At 37.6% G+C, this 17,280-nt stretch overlaps 2 protein-coding genes across 2 annotated transcripts in view; one reads left to right on the top strand and one right to left on the bottom strand.

The window, feature by feature from the left end:
- Window positions 1-17,280, top strand: part of LOC126973411 (uncharacterized) — a 139,271-nt gene that overhangs the window by 101,858 nt on the left and 20,133 nt on the right. The gene's annotated exons all lie outside the window — the stretch shown is intronic.
- LOC126973382 (transferrin-like) overlaps window positions 1-17,280 on the bottom strand; it is a 37,030-nt gene that overhangs the window by 6,644 nt on the left and 13,106 nt on the right. The window contains exons 2-5 of the mRNA XM_050820627.1: window positions 7,463-7,571; window positions 4,614-4,741; window positions 3,329-3,480; window positions 119-263 (exon numbers count right to left, since the gene is read on the bottom strand). Of these exons, the coding sequence (XP_050676584.1) occupies window positions 119-263; window positions 3,329-3,480; window positions 4,614-4,741; window positions 7,463-7,571 (534 nt within the window). The remainder of the gene's footprint in view (window positions 1-118; window positions 264-3,328; window positions 3,481-4,613; window positions 4,742-7,462; window positions 7,572-17,280) is intronic.

The raw sequence follows: 17,280 nt of genomic DNA on the forward strand, positions 1-17,280 counted from the left end.
CTAGGGGATTCGACCCAGCGCTTTGATCACTAAGCCAATCGTCCCAATGGCGCATTGCCTAATTGAAGAAAATAATATTTCCGATTCAATGGTACTTATAAAATAGTAATTCACTTACTAAGCTCGGCATCCTGTTTCTGGTCTGGAACCCAGGGACCAGCCTTGCAGGCCTTGCTGAAGAACTGGGAGACGGCTTTGATCCTGTTCTCTGAGAGCGAGAGACCAGACTCACAGGATCTGGCTATCACGAGGGACTCCAAATACTGAAAATATCAATATATAATATATTTAGCTTATATATTTAGAGCCAAATGCACTCCCCGACGCGATGGCAAGCCTAGTGCCTTGCGTCGACACTCTGGCTCCTGCTCATGTCCTAGCTACTTAAAATGGTGCTGGGGCTGCTAAAAATAGCAAACGTCTGAAATATGTTGGTCTCAGTAATTTTTAATTCAATACAATTCCAGATGACATTAAACAAGTTAGATGAAGCGATAAAAGTAAACTTGTTGTTAAATAAGTGTATAATAATGATGCAATTCGTTTTAGCCTCATTATGCAAACAGGTAAGTAGTGAAATAATCTTCCCACGTCTGTTTTTCCCATATTTTTACGAACAATATAGTCTGGGTGTGTTCAAGGCTAGTGTAAATAACAGAGCGTGTTTCATCCAATTGTCCTCATTGTCGCTATCTTAATTGAAGGCAAACATACCTTAACACTTAGATTAAAGATTGGTCTCCGCTGCGCTCCAACTAGATAACACACTACCTAAGAACCATAGCTTTTTTATTACGGCAACTATATAGCGTGGCATCTTGACATTCAATGGCATCTTTCAAATTTGTAACATACGCTTCGTGTTATTTTACATTGAAATTAATAAATACAAAATACTTACTGATGATATGTGATCACAGTGTATTTCTTATTACTTGTAGTATTATTTTTACAAAGTTTTACTACGCAACCGGGCATTTTAGTTTCAATTATAAGCAAAGTTTAACAGAACATGGGGCACGTCAACGTCACACATTGTTTGAGACTGGCTCAGTACGACCACTTGCGCCTAGTATTAGCTGCCTGCCATTTTGCGTTTTTTTTTAAATGATAATAAGGGACGAAACGAGCAGGACGTTCAGCTGATGCTAATTGATACGCCCTACTCATTACAATGCAGTGTCGTTCAGGATTCTTGAAAAACCAAAAAATACTGAGCGGTTCTACAACTGCGCTCGTCACCTTGAGACATAAGATGTTAAGTCTCATTTGCCCAGTTATTTCACTAGCTACGGTGCCCTTCAGACCGAAACACAGAAATGTTTACACATTACTGCTTCACGGCAGAAATAAGCGCCGTTGTGGTACCCATAATCTAGCCGGCTTCAAGTGCAAATGAGCCTCCCAGTGGTAACTGATGATTACGCCTGCGGTATCCAGTTGGAGAGCATCGGTGACCAACCCTTAATCTAAGACTAGTAAGTTATTCTTCAATCAGTATTAGTGTTAGTGGTAGCTAGTAACTTAGGAGTACTATATCACTGACTACGGCAAAATGTACCTAATATTTTAATGGCGGAAATATACTGGTGTTTTCCTAACCCTGAAGCCCTGTAACAATATACAATTAAAGGCCGTACCCAATATACTATCTACAGATCGAGATAAATTACTAACTTCTACTGTCAGTAATTACATACATACATACATACACAAAATCACGCCTCTTTCCCGTAGGGGTAGGCACTTCTTTCCACTTGCTACGATCCTTACATACTTGTTTAGCATCGTCCACTTTCATTATTCCTTTCATACATGCTCTCCGGTTGAGGGTACTCTTGACCTGGCCTTTTTTCAAGACGTCCCTGATTTGTTCTCGAAACGTCCGCCTAGGTCTACCCCTTCCAACACTTTCATTCACACTGGCCTTATACACTTTCTTCGTCAATCGTTCTTCATTCATTCTCTCGACATGTCCAAACCATCTCAGCATACAGTAATTATCTGTCAATAATCTGAAGCTGTCCCAATATACCCGATAAGTCATTCTTATCGCCTTATATTGGGACGCGTGAATTGCAATTTCCGTACAGACTTCTATCGCTGGTAAGCTATACGTCGTCCCATTGACAAACAGCGTGTACGGATAAGGGGAGTTACCGTTGATTAGTTATTATTGGGACAGAAAAGTCAACGAAAGTTACGATTTTTATCTCAAGTAAGAGATAGACTGAATATTGGGAACGGCGGTAAATGAAACGATCTTGACGATAAGAATTGTACCTGATGAAATTTATTTATTTGCATGAATCGAGTTATATCTATCATCATGTTCTTAAAATTGGTAGTTTGCCACGCACCACCAAACAATATTTCAAATCAAAATCACTTTATTCATGCAGGCCAAAGAAATGACACTTATGAATGTCAAGTTCTCTTTCCTTTTTATGTCTACCGCCACTTCGGAAAAGGTTGAGTTTTAATGAGGAAAATAATTTCAAATACAATATACCTACTTATGAAAAGTGATCCAATAAAAAAACTACACTACACACACCGTAAATAAATGAAGGTATTTTGCGAGCATTTCATTAGCGATTGTAAAAAATATAATAATTTCAATTTTAAAAACATGACGCAGAGTTTCTGGTAACAGGATCATCCTGCCACCACAAGCAGCGCCCGTTCACGAGCATGACGCATTTAAGATTTTATTGTGAATATTAAAATAAAGGGTGGGCCATCTAGTGTTTTAAATTTAAATCAGCTATAAAATAAACTTCTCATTTTTTTTCAAATTTCTATTGTTTTATTGGAAAGGTTGAACTTTGTCATTTAAGAACACAATTTTATTCATATGACCACCACGACTGGTTCGGCACCGTTCGGACCCTATCCGATCTATACAATTTTTTAGTATATTGTCTATTGTTTCGGCCTGAATCTCTTCAATGGCAACTTTGATTTCACGTTTCAACGCTTCAATTATCTCTGGATGTTTTGTGTAACATTTATCGTTGATGGTTCCCCACAGAAAATAATGCAAAGGGCTCAAATCACAGCTCCCAGCTCCTATTCAAAACAGTATAATGACAATATCACTTATTGGAAGTCAAAAACTACCCATTCGAAAAATAATAAAAGTTTTTAATATTTCAGAATTTTGTTCCAGCATATAGTGTCCCATTTTGCAAATGTCAAACATAAAATTAACTGCCTGTCAAAAATCAATGTCATTCTACCTTTCAAAGTCAAAGTAATCGGTACTTCAAATTTAAAACACCCAGATGGCCCAACCTTATTTACTCACTGATTATTAAGTACTCACCCCTGCTAATGTATCAGATAAGGGTCGTAGATCATTGACACCGTTCCCGGGGTGACACAGGCTGGTGTTTCGCAGAACGGCCTCGAGAGACCAGGAACTGTCAGGTAAGATCCTTCGGTTCACCACTGCGACAACGGTACGCTCGTACGAGCCTAGAAGTATTTAAAATAATTCATTAAAAAAACAAGTCATTAGTAATACCCGATTTAATTAACTCATCCTAATTAATTAACTCGTCGCTATGCCAATTTAATGGCTGACAGGTTTGCCCTGCATGTGTCAGTATGACAACTCTCTCTGTTATCCCTACTTAAACATTTTATTGAGATAAAACCTTTAGTTGCGAATGCAACGGAAATAAACAACGACTATTTTTTCAGCATTATAGATTTATGTAAAGGTGTTGTGTTGTGATGATTATTATTATTATAATGATGAAAAATCAAGGAAAGCATTTTGGTTAAGTGAACAATGTATTTATTTTTCTGGCAGTGCTATTATAGCGACACAGAACAACAGAAACTACAGAACTATTAACAACAAAAGTCAAAACGTATCAATGAAAACTTTAAAAACCAAAACAGTGATAGCACGAAAATATCACGACATGTAGGTACCTATGGTAATAAAAATTGCAAAACGTACTGATGCAACAGGACGACCGCCAGGGGGGAAAGGGGAACGGGAAGAGGCTTCATGGTGCAGCGAGCTCCAGAGATACTGAGGTCGTGTAGTACGGTTTAAATATCAAAATGCATCCTCCTCCTCCCCGCGTCGTGTTCCTCATTGCAGAGGGTCGCGTTTTCTCTGAGGATTCAACTTTTTGACAATAGTTCGCCATCTGTGTCTGTCTTTGGCTACGTGCAGTGCGTCATGAAGTCCAGTATCAAGAGATGTGCGGATTTGGTCAGACCATCTTATAGGGCTGTGACCTGTGGGGCGTCGTCCGTCTACCTTGCCAGTCCAAAGAACTCTAAGATTCTACGGAGGCAAATGGATAGAGGTTTTACACCTAGAGTGTGAAGGATGGATTGGTTAGTGCGGAATGTTGTCCAAGGAATTTGAAGCATCTTCCTCCATCACCACATCTCAAAGGCATCAATCCGATCTCTGTCGGCCTTCTTTAGTGTCCATGTCACAGCCCCATAGCTGAAGATGGAAAAAATTTGACTGTTGACCTATCCTGACTATCTGACCTATCAAAATGCATTCACTGGAAGTAAATAAAGGTTTTAGCGAATATTTAATAAGCTTTTTATGTAAGGTAATAAAAAAAATGACTTACGTTGTCTATGAGGTATTTCGTTGGTCACCAGCACGTCAATGTTAGCCCACTGCGCCGCAATCAAATCTTCAGGGCTGAAAGGACCAAAGTCGACAGTGCCTTTGCTAATACGCCGGAGACAATCTAGCCTGAAACCAACCAATCACAACTGCTAAAGAGGCTACAGACCAAACAATACACACCAATCAGATTTCTTTTTATAACTAGTCTTTTTTATGGAATGGGACGACAAACGAGCGTACGGGTCACCTGGTGTTAAGTGATCACCGCCGCCCACATTCTCTTGCAACACCAAAGGAATCACAGCCTTGCCGGCCTTTAAGGAAGGTGTGCGCGCTTTTTTTGAAGGTACCCATGTTGTATCGTCCCGGAAACACCGCACAAGGAAGCTCATTCCACAGCTTTGTAGTACGTATAAGAAAGCTCCTTGAAAACCGCACTGTGGAGGACCGCCACACATCCAGATGGTGTCTCTACGCAACGCCAAGTGATCCAGACGTTCACAGAGTTGTGGGTTCCCGACAATTCGAGCTGCTCTGCGTTTCACGCGGTCAAATGAATCGAGCTGATACTGGGGTGCGCCAGACCAGAGATGACAGCAATACTCCATGAGTGGCCGGACCTGCGCTTTGTAAAGCGCTAGGATGTGGACCGGCTTGAAGTATTCCCGTGCTCTATTAATGACGCCCAGTTTCTTCGAAGCCAATTTTCCTTTGCCCTCCAGATGGCCACGCAATTGGCAATCGCTCGAGGTTTCGAGACCAAATATTCCGATACTAGGCGAGGCTTTAAGGGAAGTGTAGTCGATGTCCCGCGACTTCATCCGCGTACACACAAGACGGAGCCCGTAAATAAATAAATAAATAAATCCTTTATTTTGCTGAAAAACATGTAACAATGGGTGTAAATAGTTTTAATGTATCAATGTTATCGGCCATTTCTGGCATGCAAAATTATTATGAACAAAATTCTAGTTATTATTATAATTAACATTAACAAACTCTATATTTTAAGCACTTAGGTCAATTTAAATTATAATTATTATTTTTAAATATCATTATTTAAAGACTAGAATTAATATATATTTTAAAGTCAATTTAATTTAACCTAATGTGTCAACATTTCATTTATGGAATAAAAACATTTATCTATAAGCCATGTAAAAAGATCCTTTTTAAATCGTTGGACGGGTAATACGCGTACGCTTGGAGGGAGTTTATTAAATATTTTTATACACATGACATAGCTACATTTTCCGTAGGATGCATTATGAAATTTTCGTGCAATCACCAGTCTGTCACCGTTTCTTGTATTTCTCGGATAAATATCTCTTGCTTTTGTAAATAAATGGTCATGTTGTTTTACAAAGATACATATTTCGTATATATACATACAGAGAAATGGAATAATACTTAATTCTTTAAACAGAGGTTCACACGAATCTAAGTAAAAAGCGTAGTAAAGACATTTTAATTAAATTTTTAAAATAAAGGGACACTTATAATATGCTTTCGCGACACTTTTTTATAAATATTAAGGTGTTCTGCACAGTCGTAGTACATCATTTAATTTTATCATCAATACTTTTCGCAGCGCACGCGATTAAAATAATATTTTAGGTAATTTTTGAAGTGAAATCTTCTATAGCCGCGTTGGGCACTTTTTGGTAGGGGAAAATCTTATGGGTTTGCTTCACTGACATGCTCATGACTAGCGCACGCGATAAATTAATAATTTTAAATAATAAACATTAATGTATAAAAAAAATCTTTTATTGTTTTTTTTTTTTATGGAAATAAGGGACGAGACGAGCAGGACGTTCAGCTAATGGTGATTGATACGCCCTGCTCATTACAATGCGGTGCCGCTCAGGATTCTTGAAAACCGCAAAAATTCTGATTGCCTTTACAATTGCGCTAGTCACCTTGAGACATAAGATGATAAGTCTCGTTTGCCCAGTAATTTTACCAGCTACGGCGCCCTTCAGACCGAAACACAATAATGCTTACACATTACCTACTTCTCCTCGACAGAAATAGGCGCCGTTGTGATACCCATAATCTAGCCGGCATCCTGTGCAAAGGCGCGTCCCACTGCAACTGGTGAACAGTGAAATCTCGTGAGATCGCGTCACGTAAAATGCTTATATCAGTATATCTGTGGCTATACGGCTGCCGTATTGTGCAACATTAGTGCTGTGTATATCTTAGAGGAGAAACTGAATGGAATAGTGAAAAGTTTAATGTGTATATACTGTGGATTGTTGAAATAGTGTTTTTGTTTGAATAATATACTATTCAAAAAATGAATTCAAATTAATAATTTTATTGTTTTTAAACTTTAAAAAGAAATTTTAATACTGAAAGTTCTAAGTTTTCACTTCTACCGGCAGTCTTTTTAACTGCCATATTTTTTATCCATTTTGATTCATATCGTAAGCATTTATTGTAGTAAACTATATATATATAAATGAATTGCTGTTCGTTAGTCTCGCTAAAACTCGATAACGGCTGGACCGATTTGGCAAATTTAGGTCTTGAATTATTTGTGGAAGTCCAGAGAAGGTTTAAAAGGTGAATAAATAGAAAAATGCTGCTAAATTAAATAAAAACAACAAATTTGTTTTTCCTTTGATGTGTCCATACATAATTTCTATGAGAGAATTTATTGACGCACGGTTTGACAGTTCTGCTGTTTCACAGCAATTTCATTAGGACAGCATATTTTACGATGTAATTTTTGATGTTATGATATATTATTGACAAATTCATATAAAAACGTTATTTTATTTATTAAATACAGAACAACGTCTGTCGGGTCAGCTAGTAAGTAATAAATCATGTTCTCACCTGTCTGTTCCAATAACACACTCAACTCCAGATTGTTCTTCGTCTAATATGGGACAGAACTTTCCAGCCCGTTTGTACGTTCCGCGTGCTTCTACGATGCAAAGTCTCACTAAAAATATAAAATAAACTCTATTAAACAATATGTTATGTTTTTAAAGTGATAACCTTCACTCACTTCATCACTTCTAGGATTAAAACACAAATAAGATTTGAAAAACAAAATTTTATGAACTATGCGGGACTCGAACCCACGACCTCCGGCGTTCCGTGCCGGTGCTCTAACCAACTGAGCCAACCGTTCGAGTAACGGATCGTTATAAAATCTTGTATGCTGTTGTTCAACTTTCAGGTTGTGGCTTCATCTATGAGTTGGCTCAGTTGGTTAGAGCACCGGCACGGAACGCCGGAGGTCGTGGGTTCGAGTCCCGCATCGTTCATAAAATTATGTTTTTCAAATTTTATTTGTGTATTAAACTCTATTAAGCTGGGTCCATAGACAATATACTAGAATCATTTTTTTTAAATCAAAATAAGGGACGAGACGAGCAGGACATTCAGCTGATGGTAATTTATACGCTCTGCTGATTACAATACAGTGCCGCTCAGGATTCTTGAAAACTCCCAAAATTCAGAGCAACACTACAATTGCGCTCGTTACCTTGAGACATATGATGTTATGTCTCATTTGCCCAGTTATTTCACTAGTTTTGGCGCCATTCAGACCGAAACACAATAATGCTTACACATTACTGCTTCACGGCAGAAATAGGCGCCATTGTGGTACCCATGACCTAGCCGGCATCCTGAGCAAAGGAGCCTCCCACTGGTAAATTACATCATTAAAGTAGGTACAATAAACATCTAAGATCACAATCCCGCTTAAACATTGTCTAAAGCAAAACTCTGCGTCTATTAGCCAGATTTCCGGCAGTTGTGTTTCGACCGCGCTTTGAATACAACGCCACGCAATGTCAAAGTGTTCAGTGAAAACTTTCCAAATAACAGCATATACAAACTTAAAAATGATGGTGGGTTGTATTTCAGGTAAATGCCTCTTTACATTAACAAAATTGTATACCTTACTTGACGTTTTACTCATTTTGCTAAATAATTACATTTCAATTGCTAAACAAAATGTTCTTGCCTCGTGTTCGCGTCCGAGCTTATAATGAGCGTATACAACAGACTTTGAACATTACTGCCACGAAATAAGGTGTTAATTTGAATGAATGTTTTAATCTTAGATTATGGATTGGTCTCTGGTGCGCTCCAACTAGATACCGCAGGCGTAGTAGCAAAGTGCGGCAACTACGCCCAAGTGGGCGTACTCGAGCGTGTCTCAAACAATGTGTGACGTTGACGTGCCACATGTTCTGTTAAACTTTGCTAATAATTGAATCTAATATTATAGTTTTACTACGCAACCCACCATTTTAGTTTCAACTACTAGCAAAGTCTAAAGACAATGGGCAAAGACTGATAGATTTCTCTTTTGCAAACAATCTTAAAATCTCTTAAAATTATGAACAGTTTCATCAAAAAAGGAAAGTCAAGAAAGTGGACATCGGTGTCCCCAAATGGTAGAGATAAAAATGAAATTTATTTTATACTCACAAGAGAAAAGCAGATATTTAGTGATGTCGGTGTTATGAATAAGTTAAATTTTAATACTGATCATAGAATGGTAAGAATCATGCAACACACAAACAGCAAGTCAAGAAAATATATTATCTGCTCAACGAAGAATTTTACAATAGAATCTTAAACGAATTGAGAAAAACATTAGATAATATTGATAAAACAAAACCGCTGCTAGAAAAGTATGACATATTAGAAAAAGAACTGGTAAACTTAAATAAATCGAGTGCAAAAAAAGAGAATAAACATAAAATAGGAGAAGAAACACTAAAACTAATGGAAGAAAGAAACAAAATGCTAGACAATCGAAAAGACAATAAACAAAACATCGCAAGTATAACCAAACAAATTCAAACATCGATAAGGAAACACACAAAAATAGAGAGATTAAATGTATTGAGACAATATATTGAGAAAACAGGCGGCATCAAGAAAGGTTTACAACACACGTTTAAGTGGATTTACACACAATGGATACCCAATATGAAATCTAAAAGTAAGATTAAGAATGAGAAATTGACTGCAAAGAGATCATCAATAGCCAAAGTAGCGACAGAATTTTATAAACAACTATACACGAACACAGACAAAACAGTACCAGCAGAAACAGAGAAAGATGCTTATGAAGAAGAAATACCTTGTATATTAGAATCAGAAGCCGTTAAAGCTATGAAAACACAAAAAAATGGCAAAGCAGTTGGAGACGATAAAATCTGTAACGAAATACTAAAACAATCTCTAACCGCGACAATCCAAATATTTGGCGCATACATTTAACGAAATAATGGCTACCGAACAAATACCTACTCAATGGACGAAGTCCACTATTGTCCTACTACACAAAAAAGGAGACAAAAATTAAATAAGTAATTACAGACCAATATCTCTAATGTCCAATCTGTACAAAGTGTTTTCTAAAATAATACTCGAGCAAATAACGAAGCGCCCAGAAGAAAGTCTACCAAGAGAACAAGCGGGATTTCGCGCCGATAAGATATATTCAGAAACTTAGACTGGGTAGATTTTGAAATTAATATTAACAGATCAACTCTGAACCACTTAAGATTTACTGACGACATTGTGATATTTGCTGAGAGACCAGACACACTAAAAATATAACAATTAGACTATGAAAGTAGGAAAGCTGGTCTATTTATGAACCCAACAAATACTAAAATAATGACAAATACTTCAAGAGCAATATTAATATAGGACAAGACATTATTGAATACGTAGATGAATATATATATTTAGGACAACTAATATAAATAAAAGACCAACACTCTAAAGAAATAGATAGAAGAATAAGCAACACTTGGAAGCGGTACTGGTCACTAAAAGAAATAGTTAAAAACGAAATAATACCAATGTCTGAGGAAAGTAAATTGTACAACACCAGCCACCCATAATGGAGGACCCTTGTCTCACTTATGGGTGCCAAACCTGGCCTGCTATGAGCAAAACCAACCAAAAGCTCATAGTCTGTCAAGGCAACATGGAACGAAGTACGTTAAACATAAGGCTAGGGCATCGGTGGACAATAATATCAAACTCACAAAAAAACTCACTCAAACAAAAATAATCAAACTCAAATGGAATTGGACTGGACATATAATGAGGTTGAACAAAGGAAAATGGGCAAAGGATGTATTAGAGTGGTACCCTAGAAATGGGAAATGTCAAAGGGGACGTCAAATTAAAAGATGGGAGGACGATTTACCAACAGGATGGAGAAGGTTAGCGCGAGATAGAGATAAGTGGAAGAAACCGGGGGAGGCCTGCGTCGAAAGACAACCTGACCTATAAAGTGGTTGCTCTACATTAACATAATTTTATTTTATTTTACTTTTCAATAGATTTAATAAATCATGTTTGATAAGTAGTGTATAAGTTTAAATGCATGTTCAGTGAATAAAGGCTTTTATTATTATTATTAGCAAAGTTTAACAGAACATGTGGCACGCCAACCTCACACAATGTTCGAGACTGGCTCGAGTGCGTACCACTTGGGCGTAGCATTAGTTGCCGCACTTTGCGTCTACGCCTGCTGTATCTAGGTGCAGCGCAGAGGAGACCAATCCTTAATCTAAGATAAACAATTATTAATTTTGGTCAGTTAAGATTGATTTATGCAGTCTGCAAATGAAATCTAGGAGTGCATCGCGAAGTTTGTCATATCTATATATATAAAAATGAATTGCTGTTCGTTAGTCTCGCTAAAACTCGAGAACCGCTTGACTGATTTGGCTAATTTTCATCTTGAATTATTTGTGGAAGTCCAGAGAAAGTTTAAAAGGTAAATAAATATGAAAATGTTCGGAATTTAAAAAAAACAACAATTTTGTTTTTCCTTTGATGTGTCCCCCGTCGTTCAGAAATCAAATTGAAAGAATAATTTAAAATGAATAACTAATTAGAAACTTTGTATCTGTCTAACTTTCTCAGGAGTTAAAAGCCACCGCCTGCAACTTTATAAGGCGCAAATTCGGCCTCACATGGAGTACTGTTCTCACCTCTGGGCGGGTGATCCCCAGTACCACCTTCTTCCATTTGACCGCATACAACGAAGAGCGGCTCGAATCATCGACGATCAAGTCATCTCCGATCGGCTTGATTCTCTAGCATTGCGTAGAGATGTGGGTTCTCTCTGCATCTTCTACCGCATTTATCACGGGGAGTGCTCAGAGGAGCTGTTCGGGTTGATTCCAGCGGCCGAATTCCACCATCGGACATTACGTGCAAAGTACCATCCGCATCACGTAGACGTCTCGCATTCCACAACCGCGCGTTTTCTTCGAAATTTCTTGCCTCGCACAGCCACTTTGTGGAATCAACTACCGGCAGCGGTCTTCCCGAACAGATACGACTTGGGGACCTTCAAGAAAAAAACATACTCCCACCTTAAAGGCCGGCAACGCATTGACACACCTGTTGTTGCGGATGTCCATGGGCGGTTGCCTCACCTCACCCCATCCCGTGAGCCTCTTGCCCGTTTGCCCCCTCTCATATAAAAAAAAAAAAGTTAAAAAAACAAACTTAATTTTAGCTACCTATAGTTGATAGATTTACTACAGTTGATGATGATACTATGATGGCAATACAACGCTGGGTCAGCTAGTACTAAATATAATAAAACAGTTAATACGTATACTCTGTCCCCCTTATTCATAATAGGAGTGTTTTTTCTCATTCTGACTTAGGCCAATAGAAGAAGACAGAGTGAGAATTAGCAGTGCTTTAAGTTAGCAGACTATTATGAATAAGGGGGACTTCTTAGCGAAAAAGCACTCAAGCGACCAAAAAAGGCTAAAACATTGCCGTGTGATCCCACTGGCGGATAGAAGGATAGTGTTAGATCTTGTTTTTACACAATATTTTTAGCGGTAAAATAGATTCTCCATACTTGCTATCAAAATTCAAAATAAACGTTCCTCTAAAATAATTAGAAAAAATGCCTATTCGTTGTTTGTAGTAATAAAATTTGTAAACAAACGAACGGATCGCTCAGTTGGCTAGTGCTCTGCCGTGCTAGTGCACGGAACGCAAGAAGTCGTGGGTTCGAGTCCCGCATCGTTCATATTTTCTATGTTCGATTTTATTTGTGTATTAAACCTAGAAAAAAATAAAAAAAACCAAATTGATTAGATTTACAAGAGCGATATTTCAAGTCAATTTCCCAATCTGAAAATTTTGGGGTTGAGCAGGTTATCAACTGTAAAGTAGATCCTGTTGATGAAGCCACAACCTGAGAGTTGAACAAAGCATACAACATTTTATGACAATACGTCACTCGAACGGTTAGCTCAGTTGGTTAGAGCATTGGCACGGAACGCCAGAGGTCGTGGGTTCGAGTCACGCATCGATCATAAAATTTTGTTTTCAAACTTTATTTGTGTACAATAAATAGACTTTAAATAACACAATCAATCTCAAAGTAATAACTGAACAATTAGGAGCGTTATTGAATCATAAATCATAGAACAATGACACATAACGCATAATTATCTGGGGTTTTCCTCTAACACTGGCCTTTAAGAGGTTTACTGCTAAATACATTAAGGCTGAGTTGCATCAACTAACAATAGCAACAATGAACATGTTAAATGTTAAAAGTATGTATAGCATTTAAGCAAAAAATGTGTTGCACCTTTTGACAATTTTTAGATGACGCCGTAACTTTAACTATACCGTAATCACAGTAGACATATGTACCAGTACGGAAACTACATACAAACGTTCGAAATCACACACTCACACAAACATGCGCATCGACGAGACCCCTAAGTAGTTTTCGCGATCAATACGAGTCGAGTGGCACGTTGTTATTTGTTTTTTTTTAAATGCCAGTGTATTGCGTGGGATAAAAACTCGGCTCCATAAAAACTTCAGTTTTCGTTTTTTAAACTATAAAGTAGTATAGTATATAAGAATGATTTATTGTTATATTATTATTATAATTAGTAGGTACCTATTCGAATTATAAGTCCGTGAGATCGATTATAATAAATTCGTTATCATAATTCACAATTTACACTAAGATGGCGGCTGCAATATTTATTATCATGTTTTTATAAGTGTGCTTTAATGGTTTTCTAAGATTTTTTTTATATTTATTTATTTACTACCTTACCTACATGTGTTTTGTCATGGTTTTCGTGAGTGTTGAAACCAATACCAGCTAGTGCTGCCAAAATGAAAATTCAAGATGGCGGCTGCAAAAAATTATCAAGTTTTTCGTCACGCGTGTCGTTTTCGTGGTTTTCGAGGGAGCTGAAATAGATAGTGGTGTCAGAATGTAAATCCAAGATGGTGGCTGCATGAAATTTAAAATTTTTGCATCATGGGTGTCGTTTTCATGGTTTTTGAGTGTGCTCAAATTGATAGTGTGAAATATTATCTATTTCTGTCAAATGATATATATATATGCTGTCAAAATGTTAATCCAACATGGCGGCCGCATGAAATTGACAAATTTTCGTCTAATGAACTAATAATCGGATTTTAATGGGGATTACTTCATGGAGTGCAGTTTAGTCCGACTTGAGAGATAGAATTTATTTTGATTTGGGACCCATAATTATTTTTATTTCCAATATTTGTTTTGTATGGACATATTTTCCATGAGAGAATTTATTGACGCACGTTTTGACAGTTCTGCTGTGAAACAATTTTACTATAACAACAGGAAGCATATTTTACGAAATAATGCTTGATGTTATGATATATTATTGACAAATTCATAAGATACAATATTTTATTTATTATTTACAGAAAAACGTCTGTCGGGTCAGTTATATTAAATGAAAGGGTAGGCAACCCTAGTATCAACCCTACCGCTCCGCTCAAACATTTGTATAAATTTCAAAAAAGACCGCTGAGTTACACTACTGTTCTTTAACTTGTATTTATCAATAGTAACGACGTTGATCCTACCTACTAAGCTAGAGGTCCCGGGTTCGAATCCCGGTAGGTGCAAGCATTTATATGATGAATATGGATGTTTGTTTCCGATTTATGTATGTTTATATAAATTTATGTATCTTTAAGTAAGTATATTGTATTAAATATATCGTTGTCTTGCAACCCATAACACAGGCTATATTATATGCCTAATTTGGGGCAAGATAATTTGTGTAAAAAGTGTCAATATTATGACTCAGCGCGATGTAAGTACACGGGACACTATTACTAATTCCATTCTTTTACCGGGTACTAGTCTATGGCAATGAAACCGGTTCTTTTTTTATAATTACTTATCTGTACTTCACATGTTACCTACTGTTTTTGCTGCGGTCAATTTCAAGGCGACACTGAGGTTGTAAAACTAGTTTCAAACTTTTTTGTTCAACTCGAGTGCACAAAGAATATTTTATTTTATTATGAGCTTGAAATGAATAAATAATACAGGAATAGATTGAATGTATGTTTTTGTTTAAGTTTAAGTTTGTTGCAGTTAATATTAATTTTTAAACTTTTAGTAATTTATTATAAAGCTCAATTTGATTTGGTAGACTTCGATAATTTATTTACGATACACTGTGACATCTAGACGATAGACTGTGACAGCTGGTGACAACCTCGAAAAATAATAGCGGTGAACTGTTAGCCTCTATTTTCAGCAACACACGCACACTAATACAAAGTGACTGAAGTATCGCGAGTGTAAGACGTAGCTGTTATGCACATTAAAGTAATAAACCTAGCCTGTTGTCATGCGTTGCCTAACAAGAGAGAGCAAGAGTCTCTAGACGCATCAATTATCTATCACGGCAGAAATAGGCGTCGTTGTGGTACCCATAATCTAGCCGGCAATACTATTTAGACTTAAACAAAAATTCATTTATTTTCTCAAAGTTACGCCAGACGTTTACGAAGGTGTAGCAAGGTATTTTTTTAAATACTACTTATGAATTTAATTATTATTAATGTACTTATTGATGGGTTTTAAGAATTCCCGATATTGTTAATTATTATTAAGGCAAAAATAAAACGTTTTCATTAAATCAAAACTAGTTTTACTTGTAAAAACATAGAAGCAGATATTTTAACATGTTTTTAAGGATTCTTTCAAGGGAGCGTTCAAGAAAAACATCTTTGACTGCGTTCAGAAACGATAATCATATCAGCCGGTAGACATCCACTGCTGGACAAAGCCCCCCCCCCCCCCCCCCCCTCCCCCCAAAGATCTCCACGACGATCGGTCCTGCGCTGCCACAGCGATCATGACCAGATCACCAGGGCCCCGCACTCTGACGTCACCGCCCTCTCGCACATACTACAGGTACGTAGTTAGTAGCTAAAGCTTCATCATTTCAGCCGGAAGACGTCCACTGCTGGACAAAGGCCTCCCCTAAAGATCTCCACCACGATCGGTCCTGTCATCATCCAACCCATTCCGGCGATCTTGACCAGATCGTGTGTCCATCCTACCAACTGCGTCTTCCGGAACGTGGTCGCCATTCGAGTACTTTAATGTCCAAATGGCCATCTGTCCTTCGTGATACAAAACAAAATTTATAAATTTTAACAACTTTTGGAGTTTACTCCTTAAGAATCGATTTCCATATAAGGCGCCCGGTATGAGAAAAATATGGAGAGTAAAACCTACTCATCAAATGGGATAGTAACGTACTGCGCGATATTAGGGTGTGCCAAAACGTAACTTCCTGGATGGACCTTTTAAAATTGGAATTTTGAGTTCCGCTTTCAACAGGAGTTGTGTTTGGGCATTTCCTGATATACTTTGAGCGTTAAGGATTAATTTTAATTTGATTTTTTAATTAATACGTTTTTATTAGCTTCTCCTGTATGTCTGTTTGTAACCGACTCCATTGGACTTGATTTTGTTTAGTACCTACCTGTTCAAATACAATCGTTCTTGAGGAGTAAACTCCAGTCGAGCGTCGGAGCTGACACACACACTTTTTTTTCTATTAACACTTAGAAATAGCTCAAAGAAACACAATCCATAGTTTGGTTGTACGTGGATGACAGTTCCTTGAAAACCACACTTTGGATGAACGTCACACATTCAGATGGTGTGGATAATATCCTAGTTTGTGCCGTGAAAGTGGAATTCGGCGGCAGGAATCAGGTCAAACAGCTCTTCGGAACACTCCCCGTGATAAATGCGGTAGAAGACACACAATGACGCGACGTCTCTACGCAATTTGTTCACAGAGCAGTGAATCGCTGCAATATCATTTTTACTAAGGGGCCGTTCACATAATACGTCACACTAAAATCAGCTTTTTTTGACCCCCTCCCACCCTATTGTCACACTTTCTGTGACCCCCCTAGAAATATTTCGGCAAAAAACTAACCCCCCCTGCCGAGTATGATAAATTCTAAATGATAGTACACAAATTCGAATTTGACACTGAATCGAGAGCGCAGGGTACGTGGAAACGTTACTCTCTCAAGTATTGGAAAAACAAAGAAACCAGTTGTGACGCATCGCAACGCCGCTAGAGTCACGCCACAGAGCTTGGGCTCATGTCAAAAAATAATAAACGGTGAACGTCACGTTGCCGTAAACCCTCCGTCCCCCCTTGTCAAATCTTGTCACACTCAGCCAGACCCCCTGTATGCGAACGTATTTTATGAACGGTCCCTAAAAGTGTTTTTAACATCTGCATCATAAAATATTTCTAACATTTACATGATCGGATTTAGTACGG

Source organism: Leptidea sinapis, chromosome 29 (genome assembly GCF_905404315.1).
Source record: "Leptidea sinapis chromosome 29, ilLepSina1.1, whole genome shotgun sequence".
Lineage (NCBI taxonomy): Eukaryota > Metazoa > Arthropoda > Insecta > Lepidoptera > Pieridae > Leptidea > Leptidea sinapis.